The sequence below is a fragment of the Pteropus medius genome, unplaced genomic scaffold (genome assembly GCF_902729225.1).
Source record: "Pteropus medius unplaced genomic scaffold, Ma_sr-lr_union100, whole genome shotgun sequence".
NCBI classification, from domain to species: Eukaryota; Metazoa; Chordata; class Mammalia; order Chiroptera; family Pteropodidae; genus Pteropus; species Pteropus medius.
Window position 1 is genome coordinate 12,253,217 of NW_024342467.1, and position 23,017 is coordinate 12,276,233.

Consider the following 23,017-nt stretch of genomic DNA (forward strand, 5'->3'; position numbering starts at 1 on the left):
AACAGGAAGCAGAAGAAAGGAGAAAAGGGAGCAAAGAACAGATGTAACGAACAGAAAACAAGAGGTCGGATTTAAATCCAACTGCATCAATAATTGCAATAAATGTTAATGGTCTAAACAACGTTGTTAAAATGTAGAGAAATGTCAGGTTAGGTTTTCTTTGTTTGTTTGTTTGTTTGTTTGTTTTCAGGTTGGCTTTTAAAAAGTAAGATTTGGGAGTTACGGGCCTATGGGATATAAAAGGTGGGACTGCCCACGAAAAGGCTGATGGGGAAGAAGAGCAGGGAGCCGAGGAGGAAGCGGGGTGATGAAAGGAGCACACAGGAAGGACTTGAAAAGACACGTCCCATCACATAACACTTAGCAATTAGGAGGTTAGAGATCTCACGGGAATTCTTTCCAGAGGATTTCAGTGAAAGTCAGAGAAGTTTCTTGCCAAGCTTCAATTCTAAACTTCAGTAGCAAGGATTCCGAAAAGAAGCTACAGTGCTTGTGACCTAACCTGGTAATTCTGACCGCCTCCAGGGAGAGGGACTGAGGGGCTGGGACTGGGGTGAGGGCAATACTCTTTCATATCTTTTCAATTCTATAGGTTTTTGGTTTTTTTTTGTTTTTTTTTTTAAGGCAATGTGGCAAATCAGGTGTTAAAACTGTTAGCAGAGAAAACCGTTGTAAAAATTGACACGCGCTCATTGTTTGAAAACCCAGGATGCTCAGATTTTCTTTCTGTGGCACGCTGTTTTGAATAAATAAATGAGTTATCGAAATTAATTAATCCATTTAAAAAATATTTGCAACTTTATTTATTCTTCGTAACAATCTATCCCCTCCCAAATCCAAAACTTAAAGTGAATATAGGTATTGAAGAAAAAAAGTCAGCAAAGTAAAATGTGATTTTAGAGATAAAAATAAACATTTTTAAAAGCAAAAAACCCCTCTGCTGTCTGATAAATAACTAAAAGTGTTTCCTGTCTCTTGAAAGACACAAGGTATTTCAAGTGGCTATGGAATAAGATAAAGAAAAATTACAGGAATAAGATGGTGGTGACCGAGAGAAAGAATTTTCAAAAAAGAGGACTCCTAAATTATCTATCTAAATCCTCAATTATGAAGTAGACAAACATCAGTTATTATTCAGAGATGGGAGGCAAGAACATCAAGCAGTACAGATCCCAACAAGGCCCAAGTTCAGGGCCTACTTTTGACCTCAACAAGCATTTACAGTAGTTTCTGAATAAAATAAATCTAGCATTACAAAAAATGATGGGAGCGAAATAGGGCAGCACATTACCTTGCCAGAAAACAAAATTTCCAGACTCAGCATGACACGCAGAGATAGGTGGATGGTGGCTGACCTGATGGAAACAAAGGCCGGAAAGCAAAAAATTTATTAACTTTTGTGCCTCATGAAATCCAGTCCTCCCTTGCGTTGAGATGTAACACGACACTCGGTGTCTACATGACTGAAAACTTCTTTTAGTTTTCTTTCACCAAGTCTGTCCTCGAGAGAGTGCTCCTAATACAGTCAGCTTCGATTTGCTCAAGTTCATTAGGGGTGAGAAGAAGTCGGGTGAATGGAAGCGACCAGAAGCCTCAGAGAAAAGCAGCTAAATGGCGAGTGATGAAGATAGAAACACGTTTTGAAAGACGTGAAAATAAAAGCAGGAACATGCAAAGGTTCATAAACCATGTCATCTGACATTGGCCATCAATGTCAAAATCTCTATCAGCTGTTCTGAAGGTACCTGTGTTTAACGAAGATGTCAAATAGTAAATGTTTTTAAACGCTACTTCCAAGCAACACAAAGACCCTTTGGGGCGGCAGATTTCACTCATTTGAAAACTGCATCACAACTGTCCGGCCTCTTTTCAAACCACCTACAAGAAGCCTGATTCGAGATAATTTTTTAAAGAATAATGTTCTATTTTAAAAAAGAGCTAAACAAAGAATTATTGAAGAAATGATAGTCAACTTCTAAGAAAATTTTTTTTATTCGTTTTCTGTTGAGATAAAAATATCTTCAGTAAATACTCGATTATGCTCCAGAAAAGAGAATCTTTTGTAACAGACTCTAGCACATTCCCTGCCTTTGTCACTGGGGTCATTACTTCTGTGTTAGTCACTAATGAAGAAGCTAATGAGAAAATGGTTCCTCACACTTCCTCATTATCTTAGTAACTCAGGGCACATGAATGGTAGCATTCGGTATTAGTGAAACCAGAATAATGCTGCCAGCGGTGTTTGCAGAATTTTTTCTGACTTAGCTGGTTCTTAGCCAAGTATCTTACATTTAGAGCATCTACTCCAAAGCCTTCACATTACAAATGAGACAGAAATCATAAAGATTAAGTAACATTTCCCAAACACATTGATACAGAAAAAGTAAAGGTAAAACCTAGAGTTTTACCTTTTTTACAGTTTTCAAGAGGAAATGACAAATTCTCAACCACTGCTTTGCTCTGGACCCTCAGCTGCAATGAGGAACGTGGTTTGAAAACCACTTCTGGGTGCCACCCCCTTAGGTGGAGAATGGCAGGGAATAGGATAATCTAGAGTCACGTACACATTTAACTGATAGGATTTCAACTGTACCTACCACCTTGACCCAAAGAAAAGTAGAGACAAACATGTAAATAGTATGGGCATCTCTCAGGTCTCAGTAGACATAGATCTCAGATCTAATATGACATGGGAGATGTAAATGTACTATCCTGTGGATGGTGTCAGTTCCCACAGGCCTCTTAATGTAGCCCCTAAAATGCAACTTTCTGCGTGCTTTGTCTTCTTTTCCAATGCAACTTCTTGAAGATACTTTGTATCACAAAATGTTGCATCCTTGTCTCTGTCTATGACCCCCAGCAACTATCAATGAAAAGAGTAGAATTAACTTTCAAACCTTGGGATCACATAAAACTCAACCAGGACAAGAACCACCTCCTGCACCCACACACGTATATGCCGTGGAGTGGGAGGAGCTATGGAAGGCTCCCCTCCCCCCATAATGTAGGCATATTTTAAAGCCGATTATTATAAAATATGTCATATTCATTACCACAGAAAGAATGTAGTAAAAAGTATAGGTATCACAGCCTTGATCAAGAATTTGGCATTTTATAGGTATGGCCAAATGAAACATCAAAGCAAAATAAAGTATATAAAACTATAAACCTCTTCTATAATAATTTTAAATCCCATAAAACAAGGGTAAATATTATATCCATGTGAATTCTAAATGATGCCTTATCATACCATAAAGTATACATACGTCCCATAAAAACATAACTTTGACTTTTCAATATTATCGCATGAGATTAACGAATAAGCATTTAGCAAAGTGCCTATGATGGGCTCTAGCGATGTTTTCTGAGTGGATACATCTCAACATTCAAAATCAATGATTTCACTTCTTTCTGGCTTAAAAATGCCTTCGGGGGTGATTTATTTGGTGCACATTGTTTTTAAGAAATTTACAAAGCTTTCCAGGGAAATTAAATTGATGCCTTACTCTGCTTTGATAGATTTCCTTACAACAGGTACTGATTCATGAAACCTTTGGGGAGCGTCTGATAAGTGCTCTGCTAGTGTCAGGGCATGAAGGAGAGCTTTTGGAGGCCACGGACCTAGGTCCTAGCTGTGCACATTCATCTACTGGCTCTATGACTTTGAGCTGACCTTGAGCAAATTTTTAAGCCCTTTGGGCCCCAGTTATCTCATCTATAAAGTAGGACTAATACCACTGACTTTGCAAACTAAAAAAAGACGACACATGTAAAATGCCAAGATCATATGCTGGTACGAAGTATGTGGAAACCAAATTTTAGCCATTTTTCATGAGTGGTATTTCTACTTGGTTCTCATGGTAACCGTGTATCTTCATTATCATTATTTTATAAATGAGGAAACAAATTAAAGAACCCATTCAATGCTACAAAGTTAATTAATGACAAGGGCAGCACTTTAAACCGAGGTCCACTGATTTTCAAAGCCAGTGTTCCAGTTGCCTCCCTAAGGCTGCTCTCAAGTCGGGCTGTGCTCCCTCTCCCAAGGGTGCCATTGAGGTCCCATCTCGTGAATATTCAGAGAAAGACTCTTGAGTCTGACCTTACCAGCCTCTCTGAGTCTCTTTAATTTCTTTGTAAAATGATGTCTGAGGGTCCCTCTGATTTCGAAATGCTCTAATTTTAACGTTTGCTTTCAACGTCTTCTTCAAATCTCAGCCTCATTGGGTGCCACCCAATTGGAAAAGATTATTCTAAGGTGTTAGCTCGAATGCCCATGGAAAGGGGGTAATTCACAGTTAATACTTTAATATTTGTTGATGGCAATCTTTCTAAAATCTGGCGTAGAGAATAATGAGCATAGTCTAACCTGTCTTAGTATGGAATGTGGTTGAGTTTCTACTCACATTACATGTTAATCCACATGTAACTGGGAAAGGTATTAGATTTTAAGTTTGAATCTAAAAAAGCCAGCCCTAGAGTAAGAAGCTAAGATGTTAACTTACTAGATAAATCCAGTTTAGACTGGTTTTTTAGCATCCTTCTCCATCCCAATCACATAAGAGCAATTTCTGATTGCTACGGATTCTCAAACATTCAGGAAATGAGTTTTTATTATGCAAGTATTTATATGTATCTTTCTTCCTATAAGGCTGCAATCAATGGGTTCCCCTGTTAGTTATGAATTCTTATAATTTATTTGTACACCTGAGGTCTTTCTTCAACCTGACCTAATCATTTTGATTTATGCTTTGAATGCATTTTATATAAGAGGTGGGTGGTAAGGAGAGAAGCAGGTGAGAAAAGGGTGCATCTTAATATTTGTGTATTCTGTAAGTTTTTCATTTTTGGATCCAGGAAAATATCCCTTAAATACATCTATTCTGCAACTGTCAAGAGACATAACTCTAGAGCCCTCCTAGTCTTGACTTGCCTCCAACCTCAAAGGGTAGCTTGTGAAAAAGAGGACAAGTACCAGGTGACAATCATCCATAGAGGGGACCAAGTGGCCATTCTTTCTATGGGATTCATCGAACATTTACTGACCGCCTATGATGTGTCAGGCGCTGTCCCACGCGCTGGGAATACAATGAGCAACGAAAACCTTTATCTTCATGGAGCTGACATTTCAGCGCAGAAGTGGGTGAGATAGATAATAAATAAATAGGTACATAATTTGTCAGTAATAACATGTGTTAAGAACGGAGCAAGGCATACGGATCGGGAGATGGGAAGTGGGTGTGCTATGTTCCGGACAAGGTGTTGGGGCAGGACTCTCTATAATGGAAAGCTCGGAGGCTACGAGAAATAAGAAAGTTAACCACGCAGAGGAACAGCCACTGCCCAGGGCTGGTAAATGCTCGGTATATTTTAAGAGAGGCAAAAGGCAGTGAGGCTGAGGCTGAAGGAGTGAAAGTGGGAGGAGGTGTGATATCTGGGGGTGGCGCCTTGGAGGGCTTTGTGGGCTGTGGTCAGGACTTTGGTTTTTATTCCAAGAGACACAGGAAGTCCCTGGAGGGTTTAGAGAAGAAGTTGCTCCTGCTTGAAGCGATCACTGGCTGCAAGGTGAAACTAGCTTTGGAAACAAGAGACCAGTTAATGAGTCCATTGCAATCATCACAGCCGTTGATTACGTCGGCTTGGGCATGGTGGCCAGCTCCAGTGGGGGAGGGAGTGAAAATGACTGGCTCTGCAAGGAAGGCTTCTGAACAAAGACCCCAGGATTTACTGATGGATAGGATGTGGATTATAAGAGAACGAGCTATTAAGGCTGATGTCAAGGACACTGGCCTGATTTGGGGGAGAATGCAGCTGTCAATTATTTTCTCTTCAGAGTTAATCACGTATTTCACAAACACATGGCTTCTTGCAAAGAAAAAGAAAGAAAGAAAGAAAAAAGAAACCCAGAAATAAAAACAAAAACACATTAAGTGATGACTTGACCTAGAAATGCAGAAGCACTGGTTTAGTCGCCTTATATTTGATCTATTGCTAGTTCTATTTGAACAGCTTGAATTTCCCCTCTGATAATGTCTTTAAAGAGGATGCCACTTTAATCAGTAGGAAATACTTTTGCCTTTTAGTAGATAAAAGAACTATTCAGAGAGGCGATGTGAGTGTGTAAGGAGAGAAGTGAGAGGCGTGGTATTTATAGTCTGTCTAAGAATATATGTTCAAAGTCCTCCCGATGAGCCACAGAAAAGGGCTGAGCCGGAAGAGCAAAGAAAAAAAGACCTCATTCAAATCTCTTCCATTTTAGTAACTTTCAATAACTCCATTCAGCTTTTCTGCCACAAACTCTCAACAGGATGTGGCTAAGTGAATAAATGGTTAAAAATGACTTGAACAGTGATCTGACAACTGAAGTTCCAGGTAATTAGGAAAAGCCACTTTTAGGTAATAGCATAATTGCATATCTTTTAGATGCCAAACCTCTCCCAAAGGTACAAAAGAGAAGCAAAGCTAACTGAAATGAGTTTTCTGACCCCTCCAGTCTCTAATGGGGCCCAAAACCAATGTGTTATCTCTCTGCCAGGCAGCAGGAGAAGCAAGTGAGGAACAATCTGCCAGCAGGAGACTGAGTCCCTGAGGACAGACAGGAAGTCCTTTCTTCCTGAATTCCCCCTTTTCTGGGCTTATTTAGAAAGCCAAGGCTGAATCAGATTTCTTAGCACAAAGGAAGCTCCTTCCCAGGGAAGGTGGAACATATGACAGAAATGTTTATGATTTACTGCCGAATGTACCTCATTCACAAAGGCCACTTTCCAGCCCACAACGGGAGCTGAGAACAAAATTCTACATGAGTTTGGAGGATGAAAGGTTTACGTGCCAATGACAGGTAAAGTTCCATGGTCTGAACCGTATACGAAAGGCTGTTTTCCTAACAGCAGCTACTGAATCCAGCAGCATCGAGCATAGTAACTAAATCCATACGAGAGACTCTAAGAAAGGTGAAGGAGAGCGGACACAGGAATGAAAGCAGAGGGCATTAGCTTCGGGTCCCTGGCAGATACTAATGCTCTTGGCCTCATTTTCCTCATCGATGATTGGTCCTCACCTCACCTGCAGCACAGGGTATTTTGAAGATCCAATAGGATCCTGCGCAAGTTTGAAAAGCACAAAGCACTCTGCAAACCTAGTATTTCTGGCCCCCGCGCAGTAGGTCTATTTTTCATAGTAAGTAGCATTCTAGTTTATATATCAGTCTCTTGTAAACTTAGCTAGTGTGACTCTGCCCCTGAGGGATTTACCCATTTTTTTGGTGTCTTAAAAGAACCAACTGTCTGAGGCCATAAAACTAAATTCCACACAGGAAGTGACTCCATCACGATCAGGACTGGTGGTATTACCATGTAAAGCCAGCTGTGAGGATGACTCCTAGCTGCCTCATCGCCGGCTTTCTGTCAGAGACTCACCGGTGTCATTACGCCCCCTTCAAACCCCCTGAATTAGAAGCATAGATGTACTATATCTTATTTCAACGCTCCTCTTACTATTCTTAACACTGTATATTAAAAAAAGATTTTAAAAGTTGCCTCTAAATATAAGACTAGTAACCACGCACTGAATGTTTACTAGTCTCAGTGCAAGTGCTCTATACATTGGTGTGTTATTTCAATTGAGCCTCGCTGCAACGAGGTAAGTGTCACCATTCCCATTTTATAGATAAAGGCACAACTGAGGCTCAGAAAGTTTGTCACTTACGTGGCCACACACAGAGTAAGTGCGGGGGGTTAGTTAGGATTTGAAAGCAGGTCTGCATTACACCCAGCACACTCTGTGCTACTAACAATGACCAGATCTCATTCATGCTTCTTTCCTTGGGATCCATTTCATAGAATTAAAGACTAAGTTATGTAATGTTCTTTCTGTCTTCGTGCACATGTGCCCAGGAGCTCTGCTTTCTCTCTATGCCACCATAGGAGATACACGAGCATGTCGGGGGCTCACGGGGTTGAGGCTTAGCTCACATTACTACTCTTTCTTACACCTATTCATGCTTTCCTGATTGTCTGCTATAGTTTGGGGGTATTTTCGGCCTTTACTTTTTTTCATACGAGTGTATATAATGCCATGGTAACCAAGTTATATTTTCATTTATTCTCATTCCATTTTAGGTTTAGTATTTAAATAACCCAGTTGAATTTGAATCAGATTATTTCATCCCTTTAACTACTGATTTAACCCCTCTACTTCCTCACTATCAGTGTTTAATTTCTTATTTCAGCTTCTAAACGGAAAGCTGCTGAAAACGTGCTTTGGGATTATTGTGTATTCATTTTCCTTTGAGTTTCAGAGAACACCGCTTGTAATTTACAGTTCAGACAAACATCATCTTCATGAGCTCTCAGCCACGCCACCCCTCCCTTCCCACCCCCATAACGCACATTCATTGATAAAGAGGGCAGCAAGATAATAGGAAGGAAACTAGTATTTTAGCAACACGCCCTTTTCCCCTCAGTTTTCTAAGAATTAAGAGAAGAGAAATTTATTGCAGCAATCATGTTTAATGCTCCTCAGGTAACGGTTAGGGATATATGGAGGGTGGACATGTTTAGTTGCTGCCTTAACTGGGGATGGGGCAGGGGGGAAAGAATTGCTTTTTATTTTTGGTATTGTTGCACCCTATTTTAGCTGAACATTTCCTTATTGACAGACATTTTGGATGTTGCCAACATTCCACTATTGCAAACTATGCTATCCTGCATCAATAATGGCAGTAAACATTCAGGTAACACTTTATACTTCATGTATCAGACACTGGTCTAAGTGCTTTGTAGAGTGTATCTCATTTAATCGTTACAAAGACATCTGAGGTCTATACCATTAACATCATCTCCATCTTTAAAGAGGGAACCGAAGCACAGAGAGATTAAGTGGCTTGCCCTTAGTTATACACCTAGTAAGAGGTAGGGCTGAGATTTGAACCTACGCCGTCTGGCTCCAGAGCCATTGTTCTTGAATATTACTCTCTGCTAATTCTGTAGTGGGAAGAGTCTCGTGGAAGCTCAAGGAACTCAGGCTGCGTAAGTATGAAGTATGTCCATCCATTCGATGAAGACCAGCATCTCGTCAACCCCCGGCCCCCACTGTACTGAATTCTTCCAGCACCTGGACCAGTACCAGGCGCGTGGTAATGGTCCAAAAATATTTATGGGGTTGAATGAATAAATACATGAATGAATGATTCCTCTTAAATAAACCCAAGAGTAATGCATTTATTGGGTGCTAGCCATTCTGATGGGGGCGGTCGTGCCCTAAAATAGCAATCGATGCCAGTGAGGGAGGGTGCGAACTTTAAACCTCTAAATCACAGTTTGGGGCACGTGCTTCATACTCTGAAAACTCCTCTCACTATGATTTTGAACAGAAAGGGCACTGTTTGTGCACATGGCCAAGCGGGAGCTCAGTGCTGCTCGTACCTTCATGCCTAGGGGTGGTGGCTAGGTTTCAGGGGAAGGGAACTCGATTACTCTCTTTATGTGTAAAAACACTATAATTATCTCGTTGCTTTGAAGCTAGCGAAAGGTAGAAAATAAATATTTCAAAAACACATGTAATGAGAGGTATAAGCAACTCCTCCGGTGCAAGTGGACAAAAGGGTGTACACAACAAACAAGAAGGGTGTATATCCACCTGTTCTGAGAAAAACTGGAAGCCCTTGTCCTCGCGAATACACTCATAGGTTTCTCCGAGAACTGGATTAAAGGGCTTGCTCCCAGCTCGGAAGTAGCTGGATGCATATGCCGATACAGCAAAGGCTGCCACGTACACCTAAGGAGAGGGAGGAAAGAACGTTGTTATTTCTCTGTCACCGGCAAAGTTAGTTTTACAAAGACATGAGCACAATAAAACCTTCATTTCTCTCTTCATAGTTTGTTTCAGAAAGCCAAATTTTTAGTTTAAAGTTGCAGACTTAAATAATGTTCACTGTGGCCTCAGAGACAAATGAACCAAACATTTTCAAACTGTCCATTTGTTCTAATGCCTAAAAGTTGGCAGAGCCTTTCAAGATGATGGTATTTACCAAGCGAATTACACTGCTTTTGAGCGGTTAGGCTGAGCCATATCTGAGAAAAGGTTTTTGAGGAGGGGTGAGGAAGAGGAACATAAAAAAAGCCAAACTTCCCTCAAAATTCAGAAATAGGCATACTAACTTTAGCCATTCCCAATTTGATACTGTAGAAACCTCAAAATTCATTTGACAAAAGAAAATCTGTGAGTGTCACTTCCTGAGCCTGGGCAACAAACCACAGGACAGAGCACAGTGCTTTATTTTAAAAAGTTCTGCTTGTCTACGACCATGCCACCCTGAACAAGCCCGATCCTGTCTGATCTTGGAAGCTAAGCAGGGTCGGGCCTGGTTAGTACTTGGATGGGAGACCACCTAGGAAGACAGGTGCTGTAGGTGTAAAAAATAAAAAATAAGGGATTGTAAGCTGGCAAGGCCCTTGCAATCTGTGAGGTTAAAAAAAAAAAAAAGTTCTGTTTGAAGGAAAAAGGAAAAATCAAAAAGGAAAATAAACTATAAAGGAACATGAAATGAGCAAGATCTTTTAATGGCCTTCTCCGTGAGGCTCTCAACATTTTTCTCATTTCCCCTTTCAGGACACGAAAAACGTACACTATTCTTTTTACATACTTGGCAGGCCCAGCACGAAAATTAAATTGAAGTAGCAATAGCAACTTTCCCTTTCTAATATTGAGTAACAAACAATCTCTATGTCTTCTCTTCACAGCACATTTCATGAAGTTTTTTATACTGTAAAAAGAGCTGAATGCCTTTCATAAACATTTACTAGTCACACAACTTTTCTTAGTCTTTTGCAAACAGGAGCCACCTTACCACCTCATACTATAGAACACTCTAGAGCAGCTGGATGGCTTATAAAAATCAATTCACTACGCTCAATTCTGTCTTTGTTCTTGAAACCTGGGTATTCATTTATCTCTCTGCCTTCTCAAATGTTTGCTACCTGTTAAACAGTAAGGTCACACTACCTATCTTGAATGCCAGATCAACCCTGAATCGCCTTCATAACCTAAAATATGACAAAATGTATAAAAGAACCTGGCATCATTCACAACGCTGAGGGAGAGGGAGCAGAAACAAGGAAGCATCCTCCTTTGGGGCTGGCAACATGGGAGAGATCTCTGCCGGGGCTGGAGCTGACCCTCAGAGCCATAAACACAACGCAGGGATACTAAGCTTGCCTGTACTTTCCCTTCCTGATGTAATGGGCTGGAATGCAAAGCCTTTCTTCAAACTTCTTCTCAAGGTCAAGTACACCAATCAATCAGCTGAATATCCTAAGGGTCTCTAAATTGCCACAAGCCTGAAACACCTTGAAGAATACTTTCATCTTCAAAGTCAGTGTTTTCTTTAAAGAGGGGTCCACAAATGTTGGCTTTTAACACTTGTCTTAGAAGCTATGTGCTTCCCTTTGCTCAGCAGAAATTCTCTGGGGAAGAGTAACAAAGAAGACTGAAAAGACACAGCTTGTTTTTCTCTCCTACCTACTCTTATTGTCAAGCCCACTTCCTTGACGGGAGAAGTCTCTGGAGACTGTGGAATGACTACAATAGGTCTCTTTTCACCTACGAGTTAGGTTTCCCCTTAATCTTCAAATCACTGAAGTAATGACATTTTAATGAGAGTTAAAACTACAGAATCCTTAGAATTTAGAAAGGAATCGTGTCCTCCGTCAGGGTGAGGGTGACAGCCAGGTCTTGAAGCCGAGAGGGAGTTGCCAACTCCAGTTGAGCCAATCAGCAAATGCCCAGGACAGAGACCCTGCATTTGAGGAAAACACTGTACCTCAGCCTCCCACACAAAGACCTTACTGTTGAGCAGGTGACATACGAGGAAGCAAAAAGAGGAAGAGACTCTCAATTTTGAAGAACAAAGTCAGCTACAGACAGAGAGGGCTGATCTGGCCTCAGTCTTAACACCGCAGTCCCCTTCCCCCGAGCTGCACAAGACGGGGCAAGGCTGAGAGACACTTAGAGTCCTTTCACTGGAAGTGATACCGAGTAGAGAACAAAACGTGAATTTTTCGTGAATGAGCTTTAAAACAAACAAACAAACAAACAAAAAACTCTATACAATAAGGAGAGGAAAAACGACAACAAAACCAAAAAGAATCTTTCTTATGTGAAAACCTCTCTGTGAACGTTATTTTCTGAAAATCTAGGAGCCAATGCGACGATTCCAAAAATAAACAAAAACGTTCTCAAGGGAAATTCACCCCAGATGAGAAAGACAGCTTGAGAAATTAAATGCTGTCCACCCGGGATCGTAAAAATAAATACCCAGACAGCCCTTGAGATATGTTTTCCAGACAGGCATATCGGAACAATCACAAGGAAGGTTCTGGAGAAAGAGGAAGCGCAAGTCCACAGAGCAGAACTATCCCCAGGCACAGCTGTCACAGAGGAGACCTCCCCACCCCCAATGGCAAATCCTGACAAGGTGACTGAAAACAGCCCAGCAGAGGGGAACCAGATGTCACTGAGAAATGAATCTATCTCAAGTACCATCTCAACGAAAACCCCCTAGAGGGGACTGGCTCTCTGGCTCTGCCCGCATTGGTCCTGCCAGCCTGAGAATGGCCTGGCAGCCCAGGTGGAAGACGGCCCCCCTCACCATCCTCTCCAGGGCACTGGGAATCTGTGCGGCCTTGTCCAGAAGCTCGCTGTACTCCAGCTCCTCACAGAGCCTCTGCAGCGTGTTCAGTGGCTCGTTCAGCTCCACCGGCATGGCCACCTTGGACAGGTCCTTGCCTATGTTATTTCTCAGGATGTTCCACAAGCTGATGTTACTGGTGTTGGGGCAGGGTGCCGGCAAGCAAGTCCTTCTTCTGGACTTCATTTCCCCACCACCTTCCAGGACAGGTCCTGAAAGGGAAATGGGCCTGGTTATCTTTATAAGCCTTTCCACTTTATTTTATTATTTTTAAAAATAAAAGAATCCATGAAGAAAACCTTACCTAGTAAGTATTCAATTTTACTATTAATCTCAGTTATTCAGAACAAGACTGAAAGTTGGAAAATAAAGACTTCTGCACAGTTAAATTAAGTCCAAAAATGACATGCACTAAAACTCAAAGACTCCCATCTACAAGAAGGCCTTCAAGATCCTGCTCAAAAGCTAGTTCTTCACAGTTCATGTACATGTATAATAAAACGAAACTGAATTTCTATACTCAGAGCAAGTTACTGTTTACACTTTTAAACTCCTTAAACTCTTTTTATAACGAGCACTTCAAATTCTGATAAAAACTTTTATACTCTTTTTAAAAATCACTTCAAATTCTCCTAAAAAGTTATGTTAATTCCATGATAATTATGAAGATGATAAAAGTCATACATCATCCTATCATCTGGAAATAGCAGCCAATTATGTCTTGGAGTATTTTCACTAAGTGTTTTCTTCATCCACAGAGTTCATACTGTATGTCTAGTTTTCTGTTCTGCTTATTCAGTTATTTTTCCATGCTATTTGAAATTCATCTAAAACATCATTTTTAATGACTATGAAAAATCCCATGCTATGGATACACCATAATTTACTGAATTATTCATCTACAGTTGGACTTTTAGCTTTGTTTCAATGTTTTGCAATGATGCAAGAGGTAGTGATTATTCATATTCCTAGATATTTGATTATCTCTCTGATTATTTTCATAGGAGATATAAAAGTGGGATTACTATGTCAAAGACTATGAATATTTTTGTATTTTTGATTCACATGCTCAGAGGGCTTCTGAAAAAGGCTGTATCGATTTCCCATTTATCAGCAGCATATGCGAGTGTCCATTTTCTGAGGCCTTTCCAGGCTTGTCATCCTTTGTTTTTAATTTTTAGCAAATCGTTAGATGGATGGTGTTACCTCTTTGTTTTTAATTTACATTTAGAAAATTCCTAGCGTGATCTGGAATGCCTTAAAGAACATTTCTTATCTGAATTGTCCGCTTTCCTATTTAAATATTAAGATGTAATCTTTTGTTTTTATATTTGTTTTACAATTTAATTCCCATTCGACATTTACCATTTAATTTGGCCCATGTGATTTTTTTGATGAATGAAACCATTTACGTGTTAGGTATTTATATCTATCGATCTTTTTGCTTTGTGAGAAATTCCATTGCTCCTTACTCTGAAATTCTTTGCCCATCCCGATGGAGCTTATTTTCATATGAACTCTTTTGCATTACAGCAACATATGTGAAAACAGCATTTTAATTTTATACTTTTATTTATCAAAAATAAATATTTAATGTTTGTTCTTTATAAAGCCAATCACTCTGACTAAAGAGGCTACTTCGTTGAACAGAAAAGCATGAAACTGGAGTTATACTTCACAGTCTTGCGTTAATCTAAGCATTCAATTAATTGTTGAATTCGTTTTTATTGTTCAACATGGGCAAAAATCTGATTCATATAAGTAAATAGCTGTAACAGAGTAGTTTTTAAAAAGTTTTCCATGTAATCTCAAAATATTTTCTTCGATTACACTAATTTAAATTGGAAAGAATACTATGTGACTACTTCCACTAATAGCTAATACATATCTAACTTTTACTCAGGCGGCAAGTCATCTAAGTATTTTATATATATGTTCTCACTAATTTTTCATAAGAACTTCTTGAGGTAAACAGTATTATTATTTCCATTTTACAGATGAAGAAATCAAGGCACAGAGCTGTTAATTAACATGCCCTAGAATATATAACCAGTGAATGGCAGAGCTGAGGTTAACAAAGGAAATCTAATCCTTGAATTGATATTCCAAATCACAGCACCCATCATGGTGACAGATCTTCATATGTGCCTATTGATTTGGGGGTGGGGTGGGTAAGAAATTAATAGGAAGTACCCTAAATACCTAGCATTTAGCATGGGCTCAGAGAAATTCTAGTGTGATCATTTATCAAGACCTTGATCCGATCCTATTTCCTTTTGTAGGCAGAACTGTGTAATTAATGCAAAGGTTCTTTCTATATCCAATCTTTTCAGTAGAATATTGATGTTTAGAAACCTAACCTTCTTCAGAGACAGTTAAACTGGAGGACACCTATTTTCGTTTCCCAATACGGCTGAAGAAGAAAGCTTGGTTTGGCCGTGTTTGTTCAAGCTAAGGCAATGTTAGCATTCTAGCAAAATGGCTGTGGAATAAGAAAGAACCAGCTTTACCCTCCTGTATACCTTTCCTGGCTGGTATAAACTCAGCACAGCTGTGATCTTAGGTCTAGAACAAGTCCTCGGTTCTCAGCTTTGACCTCTCAACCCTGTGCTTCTGTTGGCCCCTTCCTAAGGCCTCAAAGGGAAGGACTTCAGCAGCGGTCAGCCTTGCTCATCCACAGTGAGAGTTCCACTTTAGTGTGTGTGCTATTTGCCAAGGGAATACATGATGTTTCTTCGTTTCTCTTTCAATTCACCTGTTTTCCTAGAAAAGCAAGTAGCTCCTGTATTATCAGTCTTCTCCTTTGAACCACTGGTTCTCAGACTTTTCTACCAAAGGGTTCATCTCTCCAGAAACATTTCAAGCAAGACAGAGCCTCATGGGCATCTGACTTCCAGCAGGTGTGAGGCTGAAAGGGTGTTCTTCCAGAGGATGGTAAAATTACCCTGCGTGTGTGTGTGTGTGTGTGTGTGTGTGTGTGTGTGTGTGTGTGTGTGTGTGTGTGTGTAGGCTCTTCGACATACAAATAAGAACACATGATCATCATATTTCGCACATTCTTACTGAGCTGGGGAGCACTGAAATACCAAAAATCACCTGGCATAGTCCCTGTCCTCCATGTAAATATGAAAATAGGGAGTGCTCTGGGTATCCACTGTGTGGCACAGACAAACCGAGAAGCCCCAAGGCACACTGAGCACCAAGACTGGGAGTATTTGATGCTACAGGACCAATGCAGAGAACTGTCCAATGAGTAGATTCCTCTGAAGGGCCCCTTGCTAAACAGACCTCAGTCTGCTCACTGAACTCCTTAATCAGCTGTTTGGGGATAGCCGGACAGTCCAGGGACCCCAGGGTTCAAATCAACATTTCTTGGCATCATGTCCACTCTTGGGAACAACCAGCAATAAATGGATGTTGGAGGACACCTTGAGGCCCCTCACTGCCAGGAGGTGAGTTTGCTATTTTCAGTCCCTCTCAGAGCCTTACTCTCTCTCATTGTCCCTCCTACTCTCCGCCTCTGAGAGGAGACCACATTCTGTCTGTGGAGTGTTAAAGAAAAAAGGGAAAACAAGTTTGCTATTTTCAAATGTGTTATCTTCAAGAATCTGAAGATAGAGTACCACTCAGACAAGACCTTTATTATGTAAGCCCTATGGAATTCCTAAGTTATGAAAACGTCTATATACTGAAAGGCAAAAAAGCTATATTCTAATATGCTTTCAGAGAGAATGTTTGACCAAATAAGGGATATATCTTACACTGATCTTTGATATTTATATGATAATTGGTATATCCTCACTTTAGAAAAATACAAATTTATGCAAGTAGAGAAATTTATTGGAATGAATCCATTTTTCACACGCAGTGCTATCTTCTTACCTGGGTGATACAAAGCTTGAGGGTTGGATTATGTCTTAATTTTCTTGGGTAGTACTTGCTATAGTTCTCTGCCTACAATAGGTACTGTATATACGCTTATTAGCATTCTGTGAAAATCCAAACTTTCAGAGATCAAATAATTTAAGTCTTACCCAAGGTCTGTCTCTCATTATCTAAATCATTACTGAGATTGTCCAAGGAAAGGTTGTCACTTATGTCACTGACATACGAGTCATCCTCGGAAACCTATGGGAAAGAAGAAATATACATTAGAGTGACAGTAAACAAGCCAGATTTTCATAAAACCTTTACTCAAATCATCAAACATTTTGAACCCCACATTACAAACTGTGATAAATAATTCTTGATGCTGTTTTCACAGAAGCCCATACACCAGTCTGCCTAGGAGGTGTTGCAGCAAACATCTGTTATTAAAATCCTTACACTTTCTTGCTTTGTTCTCAGAAGTCAAGTCGAGATTTTAGTTGCTATTAAAATTCTTACTAATTCAGACTGCATTTTCAGAATTTGTTAATGTTTGGGTAGAATGAGTTACAATTTGTCTTTGAACTATTTATGAAAAAATATCTATGGAAATTAACAGATAAATGAGATTATATTTTTCAATCATTGAATTTGACCTATGTTAAATGCTAATTAATTCAATTAATTAATTTAATTAATCAGTTTAATTAAATTAAATTGATTTGGTTAATTAGTTTGATTAATTTAATTAATTAACATAATCCAAACCTCAATGCTAATTAATTAAATTAGCGTTTAACATAGGTCAAATTCAATGATTGAAAAATATACAAGATGATAATTTCTGGCCCTGTAGTAGAGATAATACATTATCAAATAGCTCACAGTCAAAATTGTTAATATGTAATTGAAAAGAGGTATAATAAATCAAGTAATAGAAATACAGAAGTGCCAACACCGACTCTCACCACCTTTTTTCCTAAGACCTTATATCCTTTCGTGCTTTTGGGGCTATGAGTTATAAGATCTCAGAATGTAATAGCAGAAAGGGGCCACTGAGTTTAGTGTTTCTAAATGTGGGTATTTCCTGAATGAGTAAAACAACGAAAGAGACTTTGAGGCACCTAACTGAACACAGTGCTCAAACCTCATTCTCTGAAGAGCTGGGAGACAACAGAACCTCCTGCGCATCGAAAAACTCTGAAAGGGAGTCAGCGATGGAGAGTCTGCTCTCATTGGAAAGCTGATGGACCAGAGGTCGGCTGTCGTCCGCGGAGTTTTCCTAGTTGAAACATGAAAACAAAAATGCATATATTTAGAAAGAGTCTCAAGAGAAGCAAATAAACAACAGATTTCATTGCACGATACGCAAGGTCACGGGCCCACGCAGATGAGCAGTTCAAAGCAGAGGTCAGCTCAGGAGTTGAGGACCAACAAGCCTCACGCAAAATAAACTGAAAAACGAAGGTATCTCTCAAATGGACGCCTCACTTACAGGCACATTAATGAATCTCAAAGCGAAAAAATAAAAAGACTCTCCAGGCCAGTCTTTGTTCCATTTAAGAGGGGAAAAATTCCAACGCTCTCTGAAACATCCTCTTATTTTCTTCCGCTGCAGGATGTTTCTTTCCACCTAAAACTTCCTCTGAATGGTACTGAATGTGTGTCTCTGCATGGATGGTTCAGAGAAACATGGCTTTCTTCTGCCCCTATGTGCTCACTGAGACCAATATTGTTGCTTTTGAGGTATCCCTTGACGAATAAACAGCGTGTTTTGGTCCAGAAGTGCCCCTGGTGGCAGATCATTCATTATTCATGGATAAATGAGGTAAATGCTCTTTGCCTGTCTTTCTTTAACCACAATGACTCTGCAAGGGACAGAAAATCCCCTATCCCCTTTAGAAGCCTCTACACGAACAGCACAATAGAATATCATGATTTTTCCATCTCGCCAGGTCCCCCATCCTCTACTTCACCGGGTCTAGACTTTCCCTCTGGGAAGGACCTAAATATATTGGGAATGTGCTTTCTATTCAAGTTGCAAGTGAAAATTCAATTTACCTCAACACACTGAGCAACTGGCTTTGTGCTGGCCACGGAGGGATATAAGGATGGTTAAGACAAGGTTCCTGGCCTGAATGAGAGGTGCAGAGAATACGCCCAACGCATACGAAACCAAGACCAAGGCACGGAAAGAGCTCTAGAAGCGGACAGGAAGGTGAGATTGATTCTGTTAGGGGAGGGCTTCCCACGAGAGGTGGTGACACCTGACTAGACCTTCAGGAATAAGAACAGATTCAGGACAAAGAGGATTTGATTCCTTCCAATCAGAGAAGATCATTGCTCTGAACTTCCCAATGGCTCACATTTCTCTCTGGGCTGATAAAGGAGCTGCTTCTATATCATTATGTATCTGATAATTGAGTCTTAGAACGATTGGGAGGAGCAAGAGTTATAGCACATTATGTCTTCACCTGAAGTTTTATAAGTTCAGGACACACTCCTCAATCTCATAAACAAATTATACACGGGAGGAGAATGCTTAACAGAAGGGCCACAGCAGATTTTCACAATTAATAAAGGGTAAGTGGTCCCTTTATGAAATGTTTACTTAAGGAATATATTTCAATGTATATCCTTTTCTCTTGGATTCTTCCTAAATAAGATAGCTGGTCAAGGTATTCGTTGAAAGATCTTACCCATTTTAGTATCCACACAGCTTTCTGAAAAGCAGACTTCTTCTCCACCCTAACAAAGAGATCACTGTAGGATCTACAAATAAATACCACTGCTGTCAAGGGAGAGGTCTCTCTCCTCCAAAGAAGAGACTATGTAGGGGATGACGGAGCTTCTTTAATGCTCACTGAAACAATGGAATTGTCTTTGGTGTGCCACCGCCACATAAGACTCTAATGATTTATTCACTTGTTCTACTCAATAATTTATTACCAGTCACTTCTGCTCCCTCTCTACCTTTCTCTTCCCAGACTGATGGGTCAGAAAGATTTCTTGGCTGATCAAGACTGAAAATAATACACCTAGCCCCAGCCGCTTCTGCTGTTCCACTCCTAGAGCAACTCCCTGTCAATCCCGACTGAGAACTTAACGGGACTGCAGCGGCACCTGTAAAACACAGCGCCTCGTTTATTAAAGTATTAATCTAGTCAGTCCGATTCAATAATACCCCCTCAAGTTTGTACGGCATGAGTGGTTGTTTATCTATTTTTTTACATTATAAAAAGATAAACAGAGAAAAGGGAGGGAACGCTCATAATTCCATCACACTAAAACAACCACTCCGATACATTTCTCTAGCATCCTTTTATATAAGTAGCTTTGCTTTGGAATAACTGTAATCTCTAATTTTATAAACTTCCCCCAAACAACATTGTACCATCCTAATTTTTTTTTTCAAAATTAACATGCATTCTGAGGATAAAATAGGTGTTCAAAATAGAAAATATAAAAACACATAAATAAAATAAACATCGCTTAAAGTCTCATCACTTAGATGTGGCTCCTATTAACCTGCCGGTATATTATTTTTTGTAGTAAAATATTTGCGTATAATTTTTTTTCAAGTTTGAAAAACTGGGGTCACACTGTACCTAGTCTTTATATAGTCTGCTACATTCACTAAACATTATATTGTAAACTTTCCCCAGGCTGTTAAAAGTTCTTTGAGATTATGAACTTTAACCAATAGATAATATTTTATTGTAATTGTGTGTCATAAAGTAATCATTTCATTTATTGGATATTAAGGATGTTTCTAAATTTGTAAAGATGGTGAACATGTTTGCAAATGTGTCTCTGATTGTATCTCATTATTCCTTAGAATCAATTCTCAGATGTAGAACTATTAAAAATATTTAAAGCAAAATATATATTTCCTAATTACATCAACAAGTAAGAGAACGTCTGTTTTCTCTACACCCTTAAGGGCACCAAATACTTTAATTCATACATATCTTGTGCTAATCTAATTGTTTTAATAAGCATTTCTTTGTTAAGAATTAGGCTGAACATTTTTTCCTTTTTCAAAAACCAGCTGTAGAGATGTTAACGATAGATGGAAGAGGCTACTCCCTCTGCATTTCTTTAAACTTTCCTAAAAATTTATAAGTATTAGTAAATAAAAAGTTTTTTTTTTTCACTATCTGGATTTGAGAGTTTTAGTGAATTGTGTCTTTTTCCCCCCAATTATTTGTTAAGGTCTTAATTTGCTTGCTATTATTTATTAATTATTTACATATTCGATACATTATCACCTTTTTAGCATTCTCTAAGTCTGTCGTTTTCACTGAAAATACTTTTCGTAGTCTATTATTTGTGTCCTAATTTTTTCGCACACGTCCTATTTTTTTTCCCCTAGGAAAAAAAGCTAGCCAAAGCTAGCTGACATTTCTTCTGTAATTTTCCCTACTACTTCCACATTTAGGAAGACCTCCCTACCCTCATCATTTGATAAATATTCAAATCAATATCTTTCAGTTTGAATTTTTATATTTAACTCACTAGCAATTCGTTTTAATGCGCAATGGAAGATTTAAATTGCTTTCCAAATTGCTTTTGAGTTCTGCCAACATAACCGATTGAATAATCCATCTCTTTCTCATTGATTTTTGAGCCTCTTCTATCATACGTTTATTTCTTCCATATATTAAATCGTGTTGATACCCGGGATAGTTATTCTGACCATCTTATGTCATCACCACCATGTTTTCACTGCTAGAGCTTCACTCTGGTTTTTATTTTCTGGTTTGACACATCTCTCCTCACTACAAAGCAGGGCGATGCTCTGGACTCATTAGATGTGGACTTAAATCCCAGCTCTGTTTCTTACTAGCTATGTGCCCTGGAGTAAGTTCTTTAATCTTTCTGGGCTTTGTTTCCTTGTCTCTTAAAATTTAACCATTGTCTATCTCACAGAGTTAGGGTTAGGATTTTGTGAGATAATGTATTCAAACGCATATGAAATATAGTAAACAGACAATTAAAAGAATTAAGTTTCCTTCTTCTCTTTTAGACTTTTCTTTAAAGTCCTTGCCTTGTCTCTTAAATGAACTTTAGCTTTCATGGAATGTTAGCCTCGAAATCACTTGGCCTTTCTTTTGGAATATAAAATAATCTAAGAACTCATAACCTGATAATATTAAGTGTTCACATTCAGAAATATAAAATAAAAGGACTCGCTATATTGGCTAGGTGGAGGGCCAGGGGAGGAAGGGAGCGATTGGAGGGATCGTTTTTATGTACTATATAGATGTCTAACCAATGTACTGTATACTGGAAACTAATTAAAATAAATAAATAAATTTATTTTTTAAAAAAAGACATTTTGAAACAATTTGGGAGAATTCTACAAAGACTGTTACTAGCTGATATTAAGGAATTATTACCTTCGTGAGATGTGATAATAACATTGTGTTTATGTTTATGGATGAAATGCTATCTGGGCTTACTATAAAACGCTTTAACCAAAAAATAAAAAAATAAAAATAAAAAAATAAGGGGATAGATGAAGCGAGATCTGCAAAAAGCCAGCTGAAGCTGGATTATGGGTACACAGGGGTTCATTACACTGCTCTCCTAACATTTGACTGTTTTAAATTTTAATAAAAAATTTTAGAAAATGAAAATAAAAAAATAAAAGGCCTTGATAGGATGTGGGAGTAATTTCTGATAGGAGAGGGGAGATTTTAGAATCCAAGTAGATTTTGGAATGCCAAAGATGCTTAATTTGTGTAGCTAAGAGGTAACAGAAGGTAAGCAAAGAAAGTGAGAAGTCCTAAAAATGGACCACTCTGGGCTGACCCCACTGTGGGGACTGGCATTTTGTCAGTGTTTGAGGTGCCAAGAGCTACCTAAGGAAAATCAATCGGAGTTGAGTTTTCAGGCTCTGGGGCAGCCATTTCCACTAACTCTCCCATTTCCTGAGGCAACAGTGTCTTTTCCTTTCCTGGGAAAATTAACCTGAGTCACTCTGTGACAAGCAGGATAAAACGCAGAAAACAGAAAATCACTGAAGAAGGAAATACATAAAGGAGACAACTGTATGATCAATTCAAGACTCCAAAAGAGTGTTTTGGAGGGTGTGAGTGTAAGGGATGCTATTGCTCTTCCTCAAAGACAATTCACAGCACTTAAGCCTTTAGGTACATTGCCTGTGAAATCAATTTAAAAACGTGCATTTAAAAAGACTTGTGGTTTTGGTCTCCTTTCCAAAATGCAAATATCCCCAAGTATACACGCTGAGCATAAATTCACAAAGCCATAGATGAAGGGTCAACTTGCCATACAAATGTAAGTATGTGATAACGCTCTTTAAAAGAGAAGTACCACTTGGAAACAGACACAAAACCCCACAGAATGCCATGGTGTTTGGCATCAAACACCTCTTAGCGATGGCTGGTCGGGTGACTGGGTCCTGCTTTAGCAAATGTGCAGATTTGAGAGACAGCC

The 23,017-nt window shown here is 39.2% G+C and overlaps 1 protein-coding gene and 1 pseudogene across 6 annotated transcripts in view; one reads left to right on the top strand and one right to left on the bottom strand.

The window, feature by feature from the left end:
- OSBPL3 (oxysterol binding protein like 3) overlaps positions 1-23,017 on the bottom strand; it is a 153,665-nt gene that overhangs the window by 17,574 nt on the left and 113,074 nt on the right. For 5 of the 6 annotated variants that reach the window (XM_039862571.1, XM_039862568.1, XM_039862566.1 and 2 more), the window contains 5 exons: positions 17,700-17,834; positions 16,720-16,813; positions 12,647-12,897; positions 9,637-9,774; positions 1,292-1,355 (listed from right to left, as the gene is read on the bottom strand). In XM_039862571.1, the coding sequence (XP_039718505.1) occupies positions 1,292-1,355; positions 9,637-9,774; positions 12,647-12,897; positions 16,720-16,813; positions 17,700-17,834 (682 nt within the window). The remainder of the gene's footprint in view (positions 1-1,291; positions 1,356-9,636; positions 9,775-12,646; positions 12,898-16,719; positions 16,814-17,699; positions 17,835-23,017) is intronic. The other variant, XM_039862570.1, reaches the window with a different exon arrangement.
- On the top strand, positions 10,294-10,411 carry LOC120602530 (uncharacterized; annotated as a pseudogene).